Source organism: Phyllobates terribilis, unplaced genomic scaffold, assembly GCF_046119375.1.
Source record: "Phyllobates terribilis strain yellow unplaced genomic scaffold, ASM4611937v1 Scaffold_13__5_contigs__length_258822181, whole genome shotgun sequence".
NCBI lineage: Eukaryota > Metazoa > Chordata > Amphibia > Anura > Dendrobatidae > Phyllobates > Phyllobates terribilis.
The window spans coordinates 177,421,889-177,445,538 of record NW_027362773.1 but is presented as its reverse complement, the minus strand read 5'-3'; the positions used below and the strand labels follow the sequence as shown (position 1 = coordinate 177,445,538).

Below are 23,650 nucleotides of genomic sequence, written 5' to 3'. Positions count from 1 at the left end.
AAATTTGGCGCCCAAATCGGTGATTGGTCGCGGGCAGCATCGGCGACCAATCAGCACAATAGTGTTTAACATTTTAGCGCCAAGATCAGTCATTGGTCGCGGGCCAAGACAGCGACCAATCACCGATTTGTGCGGCAACTTTAAATAGCGTCCGCGACCAATTGGATGTCAGCGCCGCTGCCTGTGCGGATACTTCCGTTGCAAGAACCCGGGACATGAGCGGGCGCTCGCAGCAGAAGTATCCGGACTCGCAGCGCCGCTCCCCGGTCCTCCCTTCACACCCTAGCCGCTGATGTCTCCAGAGTATCCGCATGGTGTTACAAAGGTCCGGAAATTTGTGTTAAAAATCGCAGATTGGTCGCAGGCGCTGCCCGCGACCAATCACCTATTTGGGCGCCAAATTTAAATATCGGCCGCGACCAATCAGCACAGCGGTGTTTAAATGTGGAGCCAAGATCGGTGATTGGTCGCGGCCGATATTTAAATTTGGCGCCCAAATCGGTGATTAGTCGCGGGCAGCGCCAGCGACCAATCAGCGATTTTTCACCCAAATGTCCGGACCTTTGTAACACTATGCGGATACTGTGGAGACATCAGCGGCTAGGGTGTGAAGGGAGGACCGGGGAGCGGCGCTGCGGGTCGGGATACTTCTGCTGCGAGCAGTCGCTCATCTCCCGGCTTCTCGGAGTGGAAGTATCCGCACAGGCAGCGGCGCTCCCCGTTCCTCACTAATAAGATTCCGCTCCCCACTCCTCACCAATACGATTCGCTGATTGGTCTCGTGCGGAGAGCGCGTCCAATCAGTGATCTTGGCGCTAAAGTTAAACACCGCTCTGCTGATTGGTCGCGGCCGCTGCCCGTGACCAATCACCGATTTGGGCGCCACATTTAAATAGCGGCCGCTACCAATCACCGATCTTGCCGCGACATTTAAACACTGCTGTGCTAATTGGTCGCGGACACCAGCCGCGACCAATCAGCGAGCTTGGCGCCAAATTTAAACAACGCTCTGCTCATTGGTCGCGGACGCCAGACGCGTCCAATCAGCGAGATTTTTGCCAAATTTAAACAACGCTCAGATGATTGATCGCGGTCGCTGGCCGAGATCAATCAGCAGTATTGGCGCAAAATTTAAACCTCACTCTGCTGATTGGTCGCGATCGCCGGCAGCGACCAATCAGCAGTATTGGCGCCAAATTTAAACCTCACTCTGCTGATTGGTCGCCGGCCGCGACTAATCAGCGATTTTGGTGCCAAATTTAAACACGCTCTCCATTCCTCACTAACACGGTTCGCTGATTGGTCGCGGCCGCCGCCCGTGACCAATCAGCGATTTTGGCGCCAAATTTAAACACCACTCTGCTGATTGGTCGCCGGCCGCGACTAATCAGCGATTTTGGTGCCAAATTTAAACACGCTCTCCATTCCTCACTAACACGGTTCGCTGATTGGTCGCGGCCGCCGCCCGTGACCAATCAGCGATTTTGGCGCCAAATTTAAACACCGCTCTGCTGATTGGTCGCGGCCGCCATCCGCGACCAATCAGCCAGATTGGCGCCAAATTTAAACAACGCTCTGCTGATTGGTCGCGGTCGCCATCCTCGACCAATCAGCCAGATTGGCGCCAAATTTAAACAACGCTCTGCTGATTGGTCGCGGTCGCCATCCTCGACCAATCAGCAGAGCGATGCAGAGCGGGGTTTAAATTTGGCCCCAAAGTCGCTGATTTGCGCCAAAATCGCTGATTGGTCGCGGCCGGCGGCTTCGACCAATCAGCAGTATTGGCGCCAAATGTAAACACCGCTCTGCTGATTGGTCGTGACTAATCAGCGATTTTGGTGCCAAATTTAAACACTCTCTCCAGTCCTCACTAACACAGTTTGCTGATTGGTCGCGGCCGCCGCCCGCGACCAATCACCAATATTGACGCCAAATTTAAACACCGCTTTGCTGATTGGTCGCGGTTGCCGAACGCGACCAATCAGCGATTTTGGCGCCAAATTTAAACACCACTCTGCTAATTGCGCCCCGTCGGGCGCATACCTATTCTAGAATACCCGATGCATTAGAATCGGGCCACCATCTAGTATATACATAAGGATGTTACAAAGGGGACATTAAAATACATAAACAGTTACATAAACTAAAACAAGATAAAGAGTGAAAATTACTTACACTACACGATCGCGGAGACGATTCAATATAGTGGGAGGGGGGGTTCTCCAGATTGCTGTTATTGAACAGGACCCTTTGCGTATAATTCGTATTCCCCCCAGCAATGAGTGCCCCTGTCTTCTCCATAGACTCTTTTATGCCTAAGGGAGATCTGGCCACACGCCCCTTGTGGTGACATCATGTGGGCCGGTCTCCAGCCTGTACATTTTTATTAGAAAATGCTAGCTTCTGCGATAACTCATCGTTCGTTGATCGCAGAAGCTCGCAAACTACGCCATATTTTCCCTCACGATTTTATCTTTGTTTTGATATCATGCATCCCACAGCTGCAGTCTACTATTCGGGTGTTTTTGCGCTGCAGCTCCCTGATTGTGGTTACAGCCGTGGAAAAATACCTGCATATTCTGGGGCTGATTTGGTCACTACCCATTTGGGTCTCGTTATTGTCGGACCTATGGAACTCTTATTATTTCATAACTAATATCGGAGTCAGTGAGTCTGCAAATTCCCCTTTGAAGCTCGGGGAAGACCCTTCACAGTTACACACAAATTAGGGAAGCCAGCATTTTAAGTACCTCCTGCGTCTTTCAGGGACAAGAGGCCTGCTTCCTAACGAAGTTTTCACACTGGCCGTGTGTGAATAACTATTTATCAGTCATGCGTTAATTGGGGTTTTTGCTGGCAGAAGGAGTGGGTGAGGGAGGGGGTGAACATGTGTGTCACGCAGATGGAAGGACATTTTCCTGATATTAATATTTTCTAATATACCTGACATCTCCCCCTCTTGAGGTGGCATAAGGGGTGATTTACAGATCGCCCCTTGAGCCCACCTCCTGGCCCACCCTTCCTGCTGATCTGACAAGCCGCAGATCCACTTGCCCACCAACCTGAGGGTCCAGCTTTCCGATCACCCTGACTGGTTTGGGATACATTTTCCCCACACCTCTGACAGGCTATGGGTACCTTCCTCCCATACTCCTGACAGACAGGGGGACACACTTTCCTGGCACCTCGCCTGGTTATGCGGCCGACCTTTTTACCTGTCATCATCTTTACCTTGAGAGCTGTGCTCTCTAGGGGGGAGCTATGACCGGCCATGTCACAGTCCGTCGTGACACTGGTCGTCGGCACTGGACCACTTTCCCTATGATCCCCGTGTTTCTCCCCGTCCTTCCACATCACCTCTGGAGCCGTGTTAGTCATGGGGCAGCTACCACTGACCATGTCACCATCTGGTGTGACACTGGTCACCTGCACGGGACCACCTGCTTCCTGGTGTCCGTGCCTGCTCCCCTTGCCCCTAGCACTTATACTGGCTCGCTTTAGGGGATCCTCAGCAGCATCACCCCGCGGGGTGAGGTGGCTGAGTTCCCCTTTACCACAACACACACTTTTATTAGACATCACCTTGACATTTTTGACAGTGGCATTACATGACAGATCAGATCTGGGAGGGTTGTCAGGAACGTATCGGGCAACCAACCGTCCCAGATCAGTTCCCAATAACACATTAGTGGGGAGATTCTCCGACACCCCCACTTGCCTTAGCCCCCTCCCCGCACCCCAGTCCAGGAAAACTCGGGCCATCGGTATGGGACGGCGGACACCCCCAAACCCGGTGACAGTCAGAGTCTTCCCAGGAACGAGTTCCTCTGGTAACACAAACTCAGGGCGGATCAGGGTGCATTCTGCGCCAGTGTACTTAAGGCCGACAGTGACGGTGTTTCCCACGGTAACGGGTTGTAAGTTCTCCCGGGCCCGGCCAACCACCCCACCCACAAAAAGAATGGCTGCAGTAGGCCCTGGGGCCTCAGGTGTGGGGTTCATCTTCTGCCTCTCCGGGCAGACAAGGCTGATGTGACCCGTTTGGTCACAAGTATAGCACTTACGGGAGTTAAATGCAGTCCAGGTGCAGGAAGATGGGGCAGGCCCTGCTGAGGGCCGGCTGGCTGGAACACTGGGGGTGGTCGTCGGCTTACCCCCTTTCCAGCTGGCGGCGGCTGACTTCCGCACCTCTGGTGTGCGGTTGGCCTCATAGGTATCCGCAATCTGGGCTGCTTTGGCGGCTTCTTTCGGCTCCCGGTCAAGCACAAATTGTCTCACTTCCACTGGGCAAAGATGAAGAAACTGGTCCTTCACCATCAGATCCTGCAGGTCCTTGAAGGTGGTGACTGACAGTCCTTGGATCCACGGCTCAAAGTTGGTTCTGAGCCCGTCTACCACATCGCTGTAGGTGTCATGTGGTCCACGTTGGAGGGCTCTGAACTTTTTCCGGTAAACCTCCGGAGTCAGCTGGTACTTGTTTATCAGGGCCTGCTTGACGGCCTCATAGTCTCCATATTGTTCTCGAGGGAGGGAAGCGAACACCTCCAAGGCTTTTCCTCGGAGCCCTGGAGTTAAATATCTTGCCCACTGGTCAGTGGGCAGCTGATACTGCCTGCAGGCCTTTTCAAAGCCTCGCAGAAATGTGTCCAAGTCCCCATCCTTTTCCATCACAGGGAAGTGCTCACGACAAGGTTTAAAGCAGCTGGCAACGTTGGACTCACGGGTCTGCGTAGAGGGCGACTCCTTCTTAATCCGGGCTAGCTCCAGCTGCATTTGTCGGTCAGCTTGGGCCTGGCGCTCCTCTCGGTCAGCTTGGGCATGGCGCTCAGCAGCCTCTCGGTCAGCTTGGGCCTGGCGCTCCGCTCGCTCCTGGAATTTCAGGATCAGCTGCAGTCGTCCATCACGATCAATTGCGGCGAACTGCTCCAAGGCCATCTGCAGCTGGGGGTCCACACTACCCTGGTTGCGGGTATGGCTGGCAATCACAGGTGGGACCCCTGCAGCAGCGCCATCCGGGCCTTGGCTGGCCGCCCCATCATCAGGGCTCTGCTGTCGGACGGGCTCTGCAGCACCTTGTAACCGTTCAGCAATCATTTGGGCCTTGTTTTTGCCCGTGGGGTCAATCTGCCTCAGCTCACAGAGGGCGATGAGAGTGGGCTTCGTCTGCTGGTGATACCAGTTGCCTCCACGTGTAGCCATAGTTTGCCAAATAAAAGATAGGATAGAAAAACAAGAGAAGGGAGGGGATGCAACTGCTACACGTATAGTAATGTCCCAGATAAAAAATATTAAAACACTGAGTCTGATTACTTAAAACTCTGCACAGAATTCTCGCAAGAACAGTGTAAGTTTTCAGTGACAGGAATGATTGCTCAATCCAGCCACTGATGTTCTGTAATATCCCACCGCTTCCCACCAATTTGTCAGGAACGGCACCGGCAGGATCACACAGTATCCCACCGCTGCCACCAATTTGTCAGGAACTGCAACGGCAGGATCACACAGTATCCCACCGCTGCCACCAATTTGTCAGGAAAATGCCGGCCGGTGGGTGCAGCTCTCTGGCGCCCCCTTGCCTCTCAGGTCAGTCAAGGTACTGCACCTAGAGTAAGTAGTGCCAGGAAGCTGCTACCAGCGGGGGAAAACACGGTGGTGTGTTGTCCCTTACACGTCACCAATCCGTGACGCCACAATACAGGCACAACTCTCTGGCGCCCCCTCGCCTCTCAGGTCAGTCAAGGTACTGCACCTAGAGAGAGTGGTCGCCGGAGAGGCCGTCCTGTAGCCCACTAGATATTTGAGGCCCTCTGCAGTGAGGGTGGTATATATATATTTCCCTGGCTGCGCCAGTAATATATATCCACACCTCCGACCGTCACTGCCAGCCTTCCTCAAATCCCCCAGATGGTATGCTGCCACCAGTTCTGGTTTGATACAGCCCGGTATTAATGGACTTGTATCGGGTCAGGAACCAACCCGGTAGCGTTTATGGCTTCGGGGAGGAGAACGATTACAGAAAAAAAGAAACAGAACTATTAAATTTTATATTTAATCCAAAAGGGAGGCAGTGTTTAGGAAAAATAAATACATAAGGATGTTACAAAGGGGACATTAAAATACATAAACAGTTACATAAAATAAAACAAGATAAAGAGTGAAAATTACTTACACTACACGATCACAGAGACGATTCAATATAGTGGGAGGGGGGGTTCTCCAGATTGCTGTTATTGAACAGGACCCTTTGCGTATAATTCGTATTCCCCCCAGCAATGAGTGCCCCTGTCTTCTCCATAGACTCTTTTATGCCTAAGGGAGATCTGGCCACACGCCCCTTGTGGTGACATCATGTGGGCCGGTCTCCAGCCTGTACATTTTTATTAGAAAATGCTAGCTTCTGCGATAACTCATCGTTCGTTGATTGCAGAAGCTCGCAAACTACACCATATTTTCCCTCACGATTTTATCTTTCTTTTGATATCACGCATCCCACAGCTGCAGTCTACTATTCGGGTGTTTTTGCGCTGCAGCTCCCTGATTGTGGTTACAGCCGTGGAAAAATACCTGCATATTCTGGGGCTGATTTGGTCACTACCCATTTGGGTCTCGTTATTGTCGGACCTATGGAACACATATTATTTCATAACCAATATCGGAGTCAGTGAGTCTGCAAATTCCCCTTTGAAGCTCGGGGAAGACCCTTCACAGTTACACATAAATTAGGGAAGCCTGCATTTTAAGTACCTCCTGCGTCTTTCAGGGACAAGAGGCCTGCTTCCTAACGAAGTTTTCACACTTCTTCCCTGGCAGTGTGTGAATAACTATTTATCAGTCATGCGTTAATTGGGGCTTTTTGCTGGCAGAAGGAGTGGGTGAGGGAGGGGGTGAACATGTGTGTCACGCAGATGGAAGGACATTTTCCTGATATTAATATTTTCTAATATTCCTGACACAGGAGTATGGAGAATAAGGGGCAGGAGTGTGGAGAATAATGGGCAGAAGTGTGGAGAATAAGGGGAAGGAGTGTGGAGAATAAGGGGTAAGAGTGTGGAGAATAAGAGACAGGAGTGTGGAGAATAAGGGGCAGAAATGTGGAGAATAAGAGGCAGGTGTGTGGAGAATAAGGGGCAGGAGTGTGGAGAATAAGAGGTAGGAGTGTGGAGAATAAGGGGCAGGAGTGTGGAGAATAAGAGGCAGGAGTGTGGAGAATAAGGGGCAGGAGTGTGGAGAATAAGGGGCAGGAGTGTGGAGAATAAGGGGCAGGAGTGTGGAGAATAAGGGGCAGGAGTGTGGAGAATAAGGGGCAGGAGTGTGGAGAATAAGGGGCAGGAGTGTGGAGAATAAGGGGCAAGAGTGTGGAGAATAAGGGGCAAGAGTGTGGAGAATAAGGGGCAGGAGTGTGGAGAATAAGGGGCAGAAGTGTGGAGAATAAGGGGCAGGAGTGTGGAGAATAAGGAGCAGGAGTGTGGAGAATAAGGGGCAGAAGTGTGGAGAATAAGGGGCAGAAGTGTGGAGAATAAGGGGCAGGAGTGTGGAGAATAAGGGGCAGGAGTGTGGAGAATAAGAGGCAGGAGTGTGGAGAATAAGGTGCAGGAGTGTGGAGAATAAGGTGCAGGAGTGTGGAGAATAAGGTGCAGGAGTGTGGAGAATAAGGTGCAGGAGTGTGGAGAATAAGGGGCAGGAGTGTGGAGAATAAGGGGCAGGAGTGTGGAGAATAAGGGGCAGGAGTGTGGAGAATAAGGGGCAGGAGTGTGGAGAATAAGGGGCAGGAGTGTGGAGAATAAGGGGCAGGAGTGTGGAGAATAAGGGGCAGGAGTGTGGAGAATAAGGGGCAGGAGTGTGGAGAATAAGGGGCAGGAGTGTGGAGAATAAGGGGCAGGAGTGTGGAGAATAAGGGGCAGGAGTGTGGAGAATAAGGGGCAGAAGTGTGGAGAATAACCTCTGCACAGATCATAGAGCATATCCACAGCAGTCTTCCCTGTAAGTCTACAGATCATGTCACAGATCACTCCATCCCTCCCTGCACAATAACCTCTGCATAGATCATAGAGCATGTCCACAGCAGTCTTCCCTGTAAGTCTACAGGTAATGTCACAGATCACTCCATCCCTCCCTGCACAATAACCTCTGCATAGATCATAGAGCATGTCCACAGCAGTCTTCCCTGTAAGTCTACAGGTAATGTCACAGATCACTCCATCCCTCCCTGCACAATAACCTCTGCACAGATCATAGAACATGTCCACAGCAGTCTTCCATGTAATTCTACAGGCAATGTCACAGATCACTCCATCCCTCCCTGCACAATAACCTCTGCACAGATCATAGAGCATGTCCACAGCAGTCTTCACTGTAAGTCTACAGATAATGTCACAGTTCACTCCATCCCTCCCTACACAATAACCTCTGCACAGATCATAGAGCATGTCCACAGCAGTCTTCTCTGTAAGTCTACAGGAAATGTCACAGATCACTCCATCCCTCCCTGCACAATAACCTCAGCACAGATCATAGAGCATGTCCACAGCAATCTACAGATAAAGTCACAGATCACTCCACCCCTCCCTGCACAATAACCTCTGCACAGATCATAGAGCATGTCCACAGCAGTCTTCTCTGTAAGTCTACAGGTAATGTCACAGATCACTCCATCCCTCCCTGCACAATAACCTCTGCACAGATCATAGAGCATGTCCACAACAGTCTTCCCTGTAAGTCTACAGGTAATGTCACAGATCACTCCATCCCTCCCTGCACAATAACCTCTGCACAGATCATAGAGCATGTCCACAACAGTCTTCCCTGTAATTCTACAGGTAATGTCACAGATCACTCCATCCCTCCCTGCACAATAACCTCTGCACAGATCATAGAGCTTGTCCACAGCAGTCTTCACTGTAAGTCTACAGGTAATGTCACAGATCACTCCATCCCTCCCTGCACAATAACCTCTGCACAGATCATAGAGCATGTCCACAGCAGTCTTCCCTGTAAGTCTACAGGTAATGTTACAGATCACTCCATCCCTCCCTGCACAATAACCTCTGCACAGATCATAGAGCATATCCACAGCAGTCTTCCCTGTAAGTCTACAGGTAATGTCACAGATCACTCCATCCCTCCCTGCACAATAACCTCTGCACAGATCATAGAGCATGTCCACAGCAGTCTTCCCTGTAAGTCTACAGGTAATGTCACAGATCACTCCATCCCTCCCTGCACAATAACCTCTGCATAGATCATAGAGCATGTCCACAGCAGTCTTCCCTGTAAGTCTACAGGTAATGTCACAGATCACTCCATCCCTCCCTGCACAATAACCTCTGCACAGATCATAGAGCATGTCCACAGTAGTCTTCCCTGTAAGTCGACAGATAATGTCACAGATCACTCCATCCCTCCCTGCAAAATAACCTCTGCACAGGTCATAGAGCATGTCCACAGCAGTCTTCCCTGTAAGTCTACAGGTAATGTCACAGATCACTCCACCCCTCCCTGCACAATAACCACTGCATAGATCATAGAGCATGTCCACAGCTGTCTTCCCTGTAAGTCTACAGGTAATGTGACAGATCACTCCATCCCTCCCTGCACAATAACCTCTGCACAGATCATAGAGCATGTCCATAGCAGTCTTCCCTGTAACTCTACAGGTAATGTCAAAGATCACTCCATCCATCCCTGCACAATAACCTCTGCACAGATTATAGAGCATGTCCACAGCAGTCTTCCCTGTAAGTCTACAGGTAATGTCACAGATCACTCCATCCCTCCCTGCACAATAACCTCTGCACAGATCATAGAGCATGTCCACAGCAGTCTTCACTGTAAGTCTACAGGTAATGTCACAGATCACTCCATCCCTCCCTGCACAATAACCTCTGCACAGATCATAGAGCATGTCCACAGCAGTCTTCCCTGTAAGTCTACAGATAATGTGACAGATCACTGCATCCCTCCCTGCACAATAACCTCTGCACAGATCATAGAGCATGTCCACAGCAGTCTTCCCTGTAAGTCTACAGGTAATGTCACAGATCACTGTCACGAAAACGACACTTGGTCAGACCTTGCAGCCCTCTGGCGCCCCCTTGTCCTGCTGGTCAAACACGGTATTGACCGAGGATAAGCAACAGGGCGCAGCTGCTCTCATTTATGTCGCCTATTGTGGCACGTGATGTGACAGGACGTATAAAAACCACCAGTTCCTTCCAGGAACATATATATACCTCCGTCCAGCCACCCTCAAACCACAATATCACAAAAATACTGGTATACTGCCACCACCGATCGCTTAACAGGTGGATCGGGTACCCGTTAGGTAACGTGAATTAGCGGGTGAGGAACGTATTTGCTCGACATAGGACAAGAAGAGCGAAGCTGGTAAATAATAATGATTTACTCCCGAAAGTGGGCAGTGTTTACAAAAGATATACAAGATATTATAAAGGAGACAATTTACATATATGCATAAAACAGTTATTAAAATAAAAGGGATAAGTAATAGCAAAACCTGCGCCACGAGGTGATGGTCTCAGATTCTGTGGGGGGACGGCTCCCCAGAAATTAGATGTGATTCTTCCACGCAGCGCGTAGTGCATGCGTCTGACGTCCTGGGTAAGAATCACTTAAAAATGGCCGTTCTGGTTTTTAGTAAGGGGCCAAAACATTGGGAGACACTCCTGTTGTTTACCTCACACGGGGGCTCGGTTTTGTGAACCCACCCAGTTGCAGAAGACATAAAAATCCTTCAGATTTCATATCTTGGTATGGGGGAGTCCTACATCCAAGATGGAGACAGGGGGGTGGAGATTTTAAGACATCTCTCATTTTTTTAAAGCTAGGACAAAAATACATTTTGCCTGACACCTCCCCCTTTTAGACTGCGCTATGGAGGTAGAACCTTCTGGTACTCCTCCAGGTGCATCTCTGGAGGTTCCCCTCGCCGGGACAACCCATCGGCATTGCCATGCTCGCTGCCTTTGCGGTGTTGAACGGTAAAGTCGTACTGCTGGAGGGTGAGGCTCCAGCGTAACAACCTTCCGTTGGCACCGGACATGGTGTGCAGCCAACTCAGGGGGTTGTGGTCAGTCACGACAGTGAAGGGGCACCCGTACAAGTAAGGCTGTAAGCGGTTGAGGGCCCATACAATGGCCAGGCACTCCTTCTCTATGGTGGAATATGCCACTTCCCTCGGCAGCAGTTTCCGACTTAGGTACAACACGGGGTGTTCTTGGTTCCCAGAGTCGACCTGGCTGAGTACAGCACCGAGGCCAAACTCACTGGCATCGGTATGTATGAAGAGTGGCTGTGTGCCGTCAACCACCTTTAGCACAGGAGAGCTGCTCAGGGCAGTCATCAAAGCCCGAAAGGCCACCTCGCATTCATCTGTCCATTTGACTGAATGGGGTAGGCTCCTCCTGGTGAGGTCTGTCAAGGGCTTCGCAAGGCTACTATAGTCGTGTACAAAGCTTCTATAGTACCCTGCGGTGCCCAAGAAGGACTGCACTTGCTTCTTGGTCCTGGGAGTGGGCCAGGACACGATAGCGTCCACCTTCCCAGGCTATGGCTTCAGAGTACCCCCACCTACCCAGTGCCCCAGGTAGTGGACCTCGTTCATGCCCATCTGGCACTTTCCTGGCTTAATGGTCGAGCCCGCCTGGTGAATGCGCCCGAGCACCTGCTGCAGATGCTCGAGGTGATCCTCCCAGGTGGGACTGAAGACGGCAATATCATCTAGGTAAGCCACTGCGTACCTCTCCAGTCCCTGGAGCAGGTGGTTGACCATTCGCTGGAAAGTGGCAGGGGCATTTTTCATGCCAAAAGGCATGACCGTGGATTCATACAATCCGAAGGGGGTGATAAAGGCGGACTTCTCCTGGGCCTTGGGGCTCAAGGGAATCTGCCAATATCCCCGACTCAGATCTACAATGGAGAGATAGCTCGCGCTGGCTAACCGCTCCAGCAGCTCCTCAATGCGTGGCATTGGTTGTGCGTCAGAGGCTGTGATAGCGTTGAGCCCCCTGTAGTCCACACAGTTAGGTGAGGCCCACACGCTCTTGGACCGCTTAATCACCCCCAACTTTAGCATCTCCTCGACCTCCTGGCACTTGACATGCTGCACCTCGTCGGAGATTCGATAGGCTGTCCGCCGGAGTGGGGCATGATTACCGGTGTCCACCTCATGGACTGCCTCCTCAGTCCTGCCAGGCAGGTTGGTGAACACTGCTTGGAAGGGTTTCAGCACTGCTCGCATCTGAGACCTCTGGTCTGCGGATAGCAAGGAGCTTATCTCTACATCCTCTAGGGACCCGCTGGCCTTCGCTTGGGCCAGCATGTCCAAGAGGGGGTCGTCCTCCCCATCCTCGGGCATGCTGCAGACCAGTAGGACGCAGGCTCCACATTCCTGATGAGCCTTCATCATATTAACGTGAAAAGCCTTCCGCCTACCCCGCGCGTGGTGAAGGGTGATCACGTAGGTGACCGGGTTGAGCTGTTGGTGAATGACGTACGGGCCTTCCCAGGCCGCCTGAAGCTTGTCCTTTGGTACGGGGACCAACACCCACACCTTCTGACCCACCTGGTAGGTCCGCTCTCAGGCGTTCTGGTCGTACCAATGCTTCTGGTCAGCCTGGGCTTGCGCCATGTTGTCGTGCACCAACTGCGTCAAGGTCTGCATCTTGTCACGGAAGCGCATGACATACTCCACGATGGACACTCCTGGGGAGCTCGGCTCTTCTTCCCAGAACTCCCTTATCAACCCAAGGTGTCCTCGGACACGCCTGCTATACAGGAGCTCAAAGGGGGAGAACCCCGTTGAGGCCTGTGGAACCTCTCTGTAAGCAAATAGCAGGTGTGGGAGGTAACGCTCCCAGTCGCGTCCCTGGGTCTCAACCAGCATTTTTAACATCTGTTTGAGGGTACCGTTGAATCGCTCACACAAACCATTGGTTTGGGGATGATATGTGCTCGATACCAGATGCTGCACCTGCATTTTCTTACATAGGGCCTCCATTAAGCGTGACGTGAACTGGGCACCCTGGTCGGTAAGCATCTCCCTGGGAAAGCCTACTCGCGAAAAGATGGCCAAGAGGGCGTCCGCCACCTTATCCGCCCTAATTGAGGACAGGGCTACTGCCTCCGGATACCGGGTAGCATAGTCTACCACGGTAAGGATGAAACATTTTCCAGAGCTGCTGGGTGTGGCCAGTGGTCCCACAATGTCCACAGCAATCCTCTTGAAAGGCTCCTCTATCACTGGCAAAGAGATCAGGGGGGCTTTGGGAGCTGGCCCTGACTTTCCCACTCTTTGACATGTGGTACAGGAGCGACAGTAGTTCACCACATCCGTCCTCATTTTGGGCCAATAAAAGTGGTGAGACAGCCGGGCCTTGGTTTTGCTGACCCCCAAGTGTCCAGCGAGTGGAATTTCATGGGCGATCCACAACAACTCATCCCTGAATTGGTAGGGGACGACCAGCTGTCTTTCCCTCAGCCACTCCTGTTGGGGTGTACAGTGAACTGTCTCCCGGTACAACCTCCCTTGGTCCCAGAATACCCTCTCCTTATCCGACTCGGAGGTGGGTTTCTCAGCGAGGCTCCTTAACCTCTCTAGGCTAGCATCTGAGTGCAGAGCTGCCTGAAACTCCTGGCTGGAGGAAGCCAGAAGTGAGGTTAAGGCCACGTCCTCACTGGGACCCTCTGGGACCGGCTCTGGATCCATACCTGATTCTGATATTCCTCTGTCCGAGGAGGGTCCAGAAGGCAGGGCGTTACTTGCGTTCTGGGCACTCTGACTGCGGGTAACAGCGGCTATATAGGCCGTCTCCCCGGGGAATAACACCGTCCCATCAGCCTTTGCGGCTATGAGTACTACTTCTCCATCATCCTCCATTACCTCAGGCACAGAGCTACGTATGGGGCAGCTACCATCAGCCAGGTCACCATCTGCTGTGACACTGGTCACTAGCACAGCACCACCAGCTTCATGGTCCTTGTGCCTCTCCCCATTACCCTTAGCACTGACACTTGTTCCTGCTAAGGGATCCTCAGCAACATCACCCCGCAGAGTGACATGGCTGAGTTCTGTACCTTCCAGTACATCATCATCATCATCATCATCATCATCATCATCATCATCATCATCATCATCATCATCATCATCATCATCATCATCATCATCATCATCATCATCATCATCATCATCATCATCATCATCATCATCATCATCATCATCATCATCATCATGTAAAGCATTGACATTCACATTATTAGCATTAACCTTACCAACTGTATCAGATCTGGGAGGGGGGTCAGGGACATAATAAGCAAACATCCTCCCCAAATCAGTTCCCAACAAAACATTTGCAGGTAGATTTTCCAATACTCCCACTTCCTTCACCCCACTCCCCACACCCCAATCAATAAAAACCCGGGCCATGGGCAAGGGGCATCGGACGCCCCCAATCCCGGTGACAGTCAGGGTCTTTCCCGGAATAAGCTCTTCAGTGGACACCAGTTCGGGTCGGATGAGGGTTCGTTCGGCCCCAGTGTCCTTGAGGCCTACAGTGACAGTGTCCCCCACCATGACAGACTGCAAGTTTTCACAGGCCCTCCCAACCGGCCCACCCACCAAAAGAACTGAGGCATTAGGCCCTGGGGCCTTGGATGGGGGGTTCTTCCTCTGCTTCTCTGGGCAAGTGGCGCTGAGATGACCAGTCTGGTTGCAGAAATAACACCTGCGGGCATCAGATGCAGGCAGGGCCTTGGTAAAGGGGAACAGGCCTACGGAAGGTCGGGTGGCAGGGGCAGGGATGGTGGTTGATGGCTTACCCCCTTTCCAGCTGGTGACGACCGGCTTCTGCACCTCCGGTCTCCGGTTGGCCTCGTAGGTGTCTGCGATCTGCGCTGCTTTATTGGCATCTGGTGGCTCCCGATCCATCACGAACTGCCGTACCTCAGTCGGACACAGATGCAGGAACTGGTCTTTCACCATCAGATCCTTTAGCTGCTCAAAGGTGGTCGCTGACAGTCCTTGGATCCACTGCTCAAAGTTGGTTCGGAGCCCATGCACCACATCGCTGTAACTGTCGTGCGGTCCACGCTTGAGGCTCCGGAACTTTTTACGGTACACCTCAGGAGTCAGTTGGAACCTCTGGATTAGGGCCTGCTTAATGGCGTCATAGTTCCCATCGAGGCTCGAAGGAAGAGCCACAAACACATCCAGAGCTTTGCCTCGCAGCCCTGCAGTTAAGTATCGGGCCCACTGGCCCTCAGGCAGCTGGTATTGTCTGCAAGTCTTTTCAAAACCCCTCAGAAAGGTGTCGAGGTCGCAGTCCTTTTCCATCACCGGAAAATGCTCTGGACGGGGCTTAAACAGGGTCGCATTGTTGGTCTCACCGTTCCGTGAGGTGGATGCTGGGACTCCGAGTTGGGCCATCTGCAGTTCATGGGCCCTCTGGGCTTGGGCCTCTCGCTCGGCCCTCTCGGCCTCCTGGTGCTGCTGAATTACTTTCAGCCGTCCTTCATGATCCTCTGCAGGAAGATGCTGTAGAGCCATCTGCAGATAGGGGTCCACGCTGCCCTGGTCGCTGACGCGGCGTGCGTCTACAGGTGGGACCCTTGCAGCAGTACTGTCCATATCTCGGCTGACCCCTGGCCCTGCTGAGGTCTGGAGAAGGGCTTGCTCAGTCTCCAGCTGCGCCAGTGCAGCAGCCGTTTGTTCTTTGTTTTTGCCGAGGGGGTCAATGCCTTTGGTTATACATATTCCAATAAGAGTGTCCTTTTTCTGCTGGCTGTACCAGAACTCCCCAACTATGACCATGATCACCAAAATAAAAATAGAAAAGAAAAAACGGAGAAGGGTAGGGGTAACTGCTACACATACAGTATTGTCTCAGATCTAATAAACACTGAGTTCGATCTTCAAAACTTTTGTGCAGGGTCCAGATACGAACCGTGCAAGTTTTTAGTGAGAGGAATGATTGCTCAAACCAGATCACTAATGTCCTGTGTTCCCACAGCTTGCCACCAATTGTCACGAAAACGACACTTGGTCAGAGCTTGCAGCCCTCTGGTGCCCCCTTATCCTGCTGGTCAAACACGGTATTGACCGAGGATAAGCACGGGCGCAGCTGCTCTAATTTATGTCGACTATTGCGGCACGGGATGTGACAGGATGTATATATACCACCAGTTCCTTCCAGGAACGTATATATACCTCCGTCCAGCCACCCTCAAACCACAATATCACATAAACACTGGTATACTGCCACCACCGATCGCTTAACAGGTGGATTGGGTACCCGTTAGGTAAAGTGAATTAGCGGGTGAGGAACGTGTTTGCTCGACATAGGACAAGAAGAACAAAGCTGGTAAATAATAATAATTACTCCCAAAAGTGGGCAGTGTTTACAAAATATATACAAGATATTATAAAAGAGACAATTTACATATATGCATAAAACAGTTATTAAAATAAAAGGGATAAGTAATAGCAAAACCCGCGCCACGAGGTGATGGTCTCAGATTCTGTGGCGGGACGGCTCCCCGGAAATTAGATGTGATTCTTCCACGCAGCGCGTAGTGCATGCGTCTGACGTCCTGGGTAAGAATGACTTAAAAATGGCCGTTCTGGTTTTTAGTAAGGGGCCAAAACATTGGGAGACACCCCTGTTGTTTAGCTCACACGGGGGTTCGGTTTTGTGAACCCAACCAGCTGCAGAAGACATAAAAATCCTTCAGATTTCATATCTTGGTATGGGGGAGTCCCACATCCAAGATGGAGACATCATGTTTGCCGTCATCACTATTCATGAGGATGGATATCAAATATGATATCCCTATGTCGCTCAGAAGCTCAGAACCCATTTCCCGGGCTTTCGGTGGTCTCCCAGCCACGAAAACCACACCATCACAATTGGAAAAAGGTGAACATCTCTAAAATGTGGTCCCTGCGTTTGTGACAGTGATGTGCATTATTAAAATCGACATTAAACGTTTGTACAGTTTAGACAATAGGATCTTGGAGGGAATTTCCAGTTTAGACCAGAATGCTTGCTCTGGGATGAAGCTTTATGGCGGTCATAAAAATTCCTGGTTTGGTTAAAGCAGAGAAGTTCTATGTAGCCTCTACCAAATGAGCAGGGGGTGGAGATTTTAAGACATCTCTCATTTTTTAAAACTAGGACAAAAATGCAGTTTGCCTGACAATCACTCCATCCCTCCCTGCAAAATAACCTCAGCACAGTTCATAGAGCATATCAACAGCAGTTTTCCCTGTAAGTCTACAGATAATGTCACAGATCACTCCATCCCTCCCTGCACAATAACCTCTGCAGAGATCATAGAGCATGTCCACAGCAGTCTTTCATGTAATTCTACAGGTAATGTCACAGATCAATCCATCCCTCCCTGCACAATAACCTCTGCACAGATCATAGAGCATGTCCACAGCAGTCTTCCCTGTAAGTCTACAGGTAATGTCACAGATCAATCCATCCCTCCCTGCACACTAACCTCTGCACAGATCATAGAGCATGTCCACAGCAGTCTTCCCTGTTAAGTCTACAGGTAATGTCACAGATCACTCCATCCCTCCCTGCACAATAACCTCTGCACAGATCATAGAGCATGTCCACAGCAGTCTTCCCTGTAAGTCTACAGGTAATGTCATAGATCACTCCATCCCTCCCTGCACAATAACCTCTGCACAGATCATAGAGCATGTCCACAGCAGTCTTCCCTGTAAGTCTACAGGTAATGTCATAGATCACTCCATCCCTCCCTGCACAATAACCTCTGCACAGATCATAGAGCATGTCCATAGCAGTCTTCCCTGTAACTCTATAGGTAATGTCAAAGATCACTCCATCCATCCCTGCACAATAACCTCTGCACAGATTATAGAGCATGTCCACAGCAGTCTTCCCTGTAAGTCTACAGGTAATGTCACAGATCACTCCATCCCTCCCTGCACAATAACCTCTGCACAGATCATAGAGCATGTCCACAGCAGTCTTCGCTGTAAGTCTACAGATAATGTGACAGATCACTGCATCCCTCCCTGCACAATAACCTCTGCACAGATCATAGAGCATGTCCACAGCAGTCTTCCCTGTAAGTCTACAGGTAATGTCACAGATCACTGTCACGAAAACGACACTTGGTCAGACCTTGCAGCCCTCTGGCGCCCCCTTGTCCTGCTGGTCAAACACGGTATTGACCGAGGATAAGCAACAGGGCGCAGCTGCTCTAATTTATGTCGACTATTGTGGCACGTGATGTGACAGGATGTATATATACTACCAGTTCCTTCCAGGAACGTATATATACCTCCGTCCAGCCACCCTCAAACCGCAGTATCAAAAAAATACTGGTATACTGCCACCACCGATCGCTTAACAGGTGGATCGGGTACCCATTAGGTAAAGTGAATTAGCGGGTGAGGAACGTGTTTGATCGACATAGGACAAGAAGAACGAAGCTGGTAAATAATAATGATTTACTCCCAAAAGTGGGCAGTGTTTACAAAAGATATACAAGATATTATAAAGGAGACAATTTACATATATGCATAAAACAGTTATTAAAATAAAAGGGATAAGTAATAGCAAAACCCGCGCCACGAGGTGATGGTCTCAGATTCTGTGGGGGGACGGCTCCCCGGAAATTAGATGTGATTCTTCCACGCAGCGCGTAGTGCATGCGTCTGACGTCCTGGGTAAGAATGACTTAAAAATGGCCGTTCTGGTTTTTAGTAAGGGGCCAAAACATTGGGAGACACCCCTGTTGTTTAGCTCACACGGGGGTTCGGTTTTGTGAACCCAACCAGCTGCAGAAGACATAAAAATCCTTCAGATTTCATATCTTGGTATGGGGGAGTCCCACATCCAAGATGGAGACATCATGTTTGCCGTCATCACTATTCATGAGGATGGATATCAAATATGATATCCCTATGTCGCTCAGAAGCTCAGAGCCCATTTCCCGGGCTTTCGGTGGTCTCCCAGCCACGAAAACCACACCATCACAATTGGAAAAAAGTGAACATCTCAAAAATGTGGTCCCTGCGTTTGTGACAGTGATGTGCATTATTAAAATCGACATTAAACGTTTGTACAGTTTAGACAATAGGATCTTGGAGGGAATTTCCAGTTTAGACCAGAATGCTTGCTCTGGGCTGAAGCTTTATGGCGGTCATAAAAATTCCTGGTTTGGTTAAAGCAGAGAAGTTCTATGTAGCCTCTACCAAATGAGCAGGGGGTGGAGATTTTAAGACATCTCTCATTTTTTAAAACTAGGACAAAAATGCAGTTTGCCTGACAATCACTCCATCCCTCCCTGCAAAATAACCTCAGCACAGTTCATAGAGCATATCCACAGCAGCTTTCCCTGTAAGTCTACAGATAATGTCACAGATCACTCCATCCCTCCCTGCACAATAACCTCTGCAAAGATCATAGAGCATGTCCACAGCAGTCTTCCCTGTAAGTCTACAGGTAATGTCACAGATCACTTCATCCCTCCCTGCACAATAACCTCTGCACAGATCATAGAGCATGTCCACAGCAGTCTTCTCTGTAAGTCTACAGGTAATGTCACAGATCACTCCTTCCCTCCCTGCACAATAACCTCTGCATAGATCATACAGCATGTCCACAGCAGTCTTCCATGTAATTCAACAGGTAATATAGTTCACTCCATCCCTCCCTGCACAATAACCTCTGCACAGATCATAGAGCATGTCCACAGCAGTCTTCCCTGTAAGTCTACAGGTAATGTCACAGATCACTCCATCCCTCCCTGCACAATAACCTCTGCACAGATCATAGAGCATGTCCACAGCAGTTTTCATTGTAAGTCTACATATAATGTCACAGATCACTCCATCCCTCCCTGCACAATAACCTCTACACAGATCATAGAGCATGTCCACAGCAGTCTTCACTGTAAGTCTACAGGTAATGTCACAGATCACTCCATCCCTCCCTGCAAAATAACCTCTGCACAGATCATAAAGCATGTCCACAGCAGTCTTCCCTGTAAGTCTACAGGTAATGTCACAGATCACTCCATCCCTCCCTGCACAATAACCTCTGCACAGATCATAAAGCATGTCCACAGCAGTCTTCCCTGTAAGTCTACAGGTAATGTCATAGATCACTCCATCCCTCTCTGCACAATAACCTCTGCATAGATCATAGAGCATGTCCACAGCAGTCTTCCCTGTAAGTCTACAGGTAATGTCACAGATCACTCCATCCCTCTCTGCACAATAACCTCCGCACAGATCATAGAGCATGTCCACAGCAGTCTTCTCTGTAAGTCTACAGGTAATGTCACAGATCACTCCATCCCTCCCTGCACAATAACCTCTGCATAGATCATAGAGCATGTCCACAGCAGTCTTCCATGTAATTCAACAGGTAATATCATAGTTCACTCCATCCCTCCCTGCACGATAACCTCTGCACAGATCATAGAGCATGTCCACAGCCGTTTTCCCTGTAAGTCTACAGGTAATGTCACAGATCACTCCATCCCTAACTGCACAATAACCTCGGCACAGATCATAGAGCATGTCCACAGCAGTCTTCCCTGTAAGTCTACAGGTAATGTCACAGATCACTCCATCCCTCCCTGCACAATAACCTCTGCACAGATCATAGAGCATGTCCACAGCAGTCTTCCCTGTAATTCTACAGGTAATGTCACAGATCACTCCATTCCTCCCTGCACAATAACCTCTGCACAGATCATAGAGCATGTCCACAGCTGTCTTCCCTGTAAGTCTACAGGTAATGCCATAGTTCACTCCATCCTTTCCTGCACAATAACCTCTGCACAGATCATAGAGCATGTCCACAGCAGTCTTCCGTGTAATTCTACAGGTAATGTCACAGATCACTCCATCCCTCCCTGCACAATAACCTCTGCACAGATCATAGAGCATGTCCACAGCAGTCTTCCCTGTAAGTCTACATATAATGTCACAGATCACTCCATCCCTCCCTGCATAATAACCTCTGCACAGACCATAGAGCATGTCCACAGCAGTTTTCATTGTAAGTCTACATATAATGTCACAGATCACTCCATCCCTCCCTGCACAATAACCTCTGCACAGATCATAGAGCATGTCCACAACAGTCTTCTCTGTAAGTCTACAGGTAATGTCACAGATCACTCCATTCCTCACTGCACAATAACCTCTGCACAGATCATAGAGCATGTCCACAACAGTCTTCCCTGTAAGTCTACAGGTAATGTCACAGATCACTCCATCCCTCCCTGCACAATAACCTCTGCACAGATCATAGAGCATGTCCACAACAGTCTTCCCTGTAAGTCTACAGGTAATGTCATAGATCACTCCTTCCCTCCCTGCACAATAACCTCTGCATAGATCATACAGCATGTCCACAGCAGTCTTCCCTGTAAGTCTACAGGTATTGTGACAGATCACTTCATCCCTCCCTGCACAATAACCTCTGCACAGATCATAGAGCATGTCCAGAACAGTCTTCCCTGTAAGTCTACAGGTAATGTCACAGATCACTCCATCCCTCCCTGCACAATAACCTCTGCACAGATCATAGAGCATGTCCACAACAGTCTTCCCTGTAAGTCTACAGGTAATGTCACAGATCACTCCATCCCTCCCTGCACAATAACCTCTGCACAGATCATAGAGCATGTCCACAGCAGTCTTCCCTGTAAGTCTAGAGGTATTGTGACAGATCACTCCATCCCTCCCTGCACAATAACCTCTGCACAGATCATAGAGCATGTCCACAACAGTCTTCCCTGTAAGTCTACAGGTAATGTCACAGATCACTCCATCCCTCCCTGCACAATAACCTCTGCATAGATCATAGAGCATGTCCACAGCAGTCTTCCCTGTAAGTCTACAGGTATTGTGACAGATCACTCCATCCCTCCCTGCACAACAACCTCTGCACAGATCATAGAGCATGTCCACAACAGTCTTCCCTGTAAGTCTACAGGTAATGTCACAGATCACTCCATCCCTCCCTGCACAATAACCTCTGCATAGATCATAGAGAATGTCCACAGCAGTCTTCCCTGTAAGTCTACAGGTAATGTGACAGATCACTCCATCCCTCCCTGCACAGATCATAGAGCATGTCCACAGTAGTCTTCCGTGTAAGTCTACAGGTATTGTGACAGATCACTCCATCCCTCCCTGCACAGATCATAGAGCATGTCCACAGTAGTCTTCCGTGTAAGTCTACAGGTATTGTGACAGATCACTCCATCCCTCCCTGCACAATAACCTCTGCACAGATCATAGAGCATGTCCACAACAGTCTTCCCTGTAAGTCTACAGGTAATGTCACAGATCACTCCATCCCTCCCTGCACAATAACCTCTGCATAGATCATAGAGCATGTCCACAGCAGTCTTCCCTGTATGTCTACAGGTAATGTGACAGATCACTCCATCCCTCCCTGCACAGATCATAGAGCATGTCCACAGTAGTCTTCCGTGTAAGTCTACAGGTATTGTGACAGATCACTCCATCCCTCCCTGCACAATAACCTCTGCACAGATCATAGAGCATGTCCACAACAGTCTTCCCTGTAAGTCTACAGGTAATGTCACAGATCACTCCATCCCTCCCTGCACAATAACCTCTGCACAGATCATAGAGCATGTCCACAGCAGTCTTCCCTGTAAGTCTACAGGTAATGCCATAGTTCACTCCATCCTTTCCTGCACAATAACCTCTGCACAGATCATAGAGCATGTCCACAGCCGTTTTCATTGTAAGTCTACATATAATGTCACATATCACTCAATCCCTCCCTGCACAATAACCTCTGCACAGATCATAGAGCATGTCCACAGCAGTCTTCCCTGTAAGTCTACAGGTAATGTCACAGATCACTCCATCCCTCCCTGCACAATAACCTCTGCACAGATCATAGAGCATGTCCAGAACAGTCTTCTCTGCAAGTCTACAGGTAATGTCACAGATCACTCCATCCCTCCCCGCACAATAACCTCTGCACAGATCATAGAGCATGTCCACAGCAGTCTTCCCTGTAAGTCTACAGGTAATGTCACAGATCACTCCATCCCTCCCTGCACAATAACCTCTGCACAGATCATAGAGCATGTCCACAACAGTCTTCCCTGTAAGTCTACAGGTAATGTCACAGATCACTCCATCCCTCCCTGCACAATAACCTCTGCACAGATCATAGAGCATGTCCACAGCAGTCTTCCGTGTAATTCTACAGGTAATGTCACAGATCACTCCATCCCTCCCTGCACAATAACCTCTGCACAGATCATAGAGCATGTCCACAGCAGTCTTCCCTGTAAGTCTACATATAATGTCACAGATCACTCCATCCCTCCCTGCAAAATAACCTCTGCACAGATCATAGAGCATGTCCACAGCAGTCTTCCTTGTAAGTCTACAGATAATGTCACAGATCACTCCATCCCTCCCTGCACAATAACCTCTGCACAGATCATAGAGCATGTCCACAGCATTTTTCATTGTAAGTCTACAGGTAATGTCACAGATCACTCCATCCCTCCCTGCACAATAACCTCTGCACAGATCATAGAGCATGTCCACAACAGTCTTCCCTGTAAGTCTACATATAATGTCACA

At 49.9% G+C, this 23,650-nt stretch overlaps 2 protein-coding genes across 6 annotated transcripts in view; both read right to left on the bottom strand.

Moving 5' to 3' along the window:
- The window catches only part of LOC141174479 (uncharacterized), a 62,645-nt gene extending 57,755 nt beyond the window's left edge, over positions 1-4,890 (bottom strand). The window contains exon 1 of the mRNA XM_073659411.1: positions 3,609-4,890. Within this exon, the coding sequence (XP_073515512.1) occupies positions 3,609-4,773 (1,165 nt within the window). The 5' untranslated portion in view covers positions 4,774-4,890. The remainder of the gene's footprint in view (positions 1-3,608) is intronic.
- KCNC1 (potassium voltage-gated channel subfamily C member 1) overlaps positions 1-23,650 on the bottom strand; it is a 341,595-nt gene that overhangs the window by 201,476 nt on the left and 116,469 nt on the right. The gene's annotated exons all lie outside the window — the stretch shown is intronic.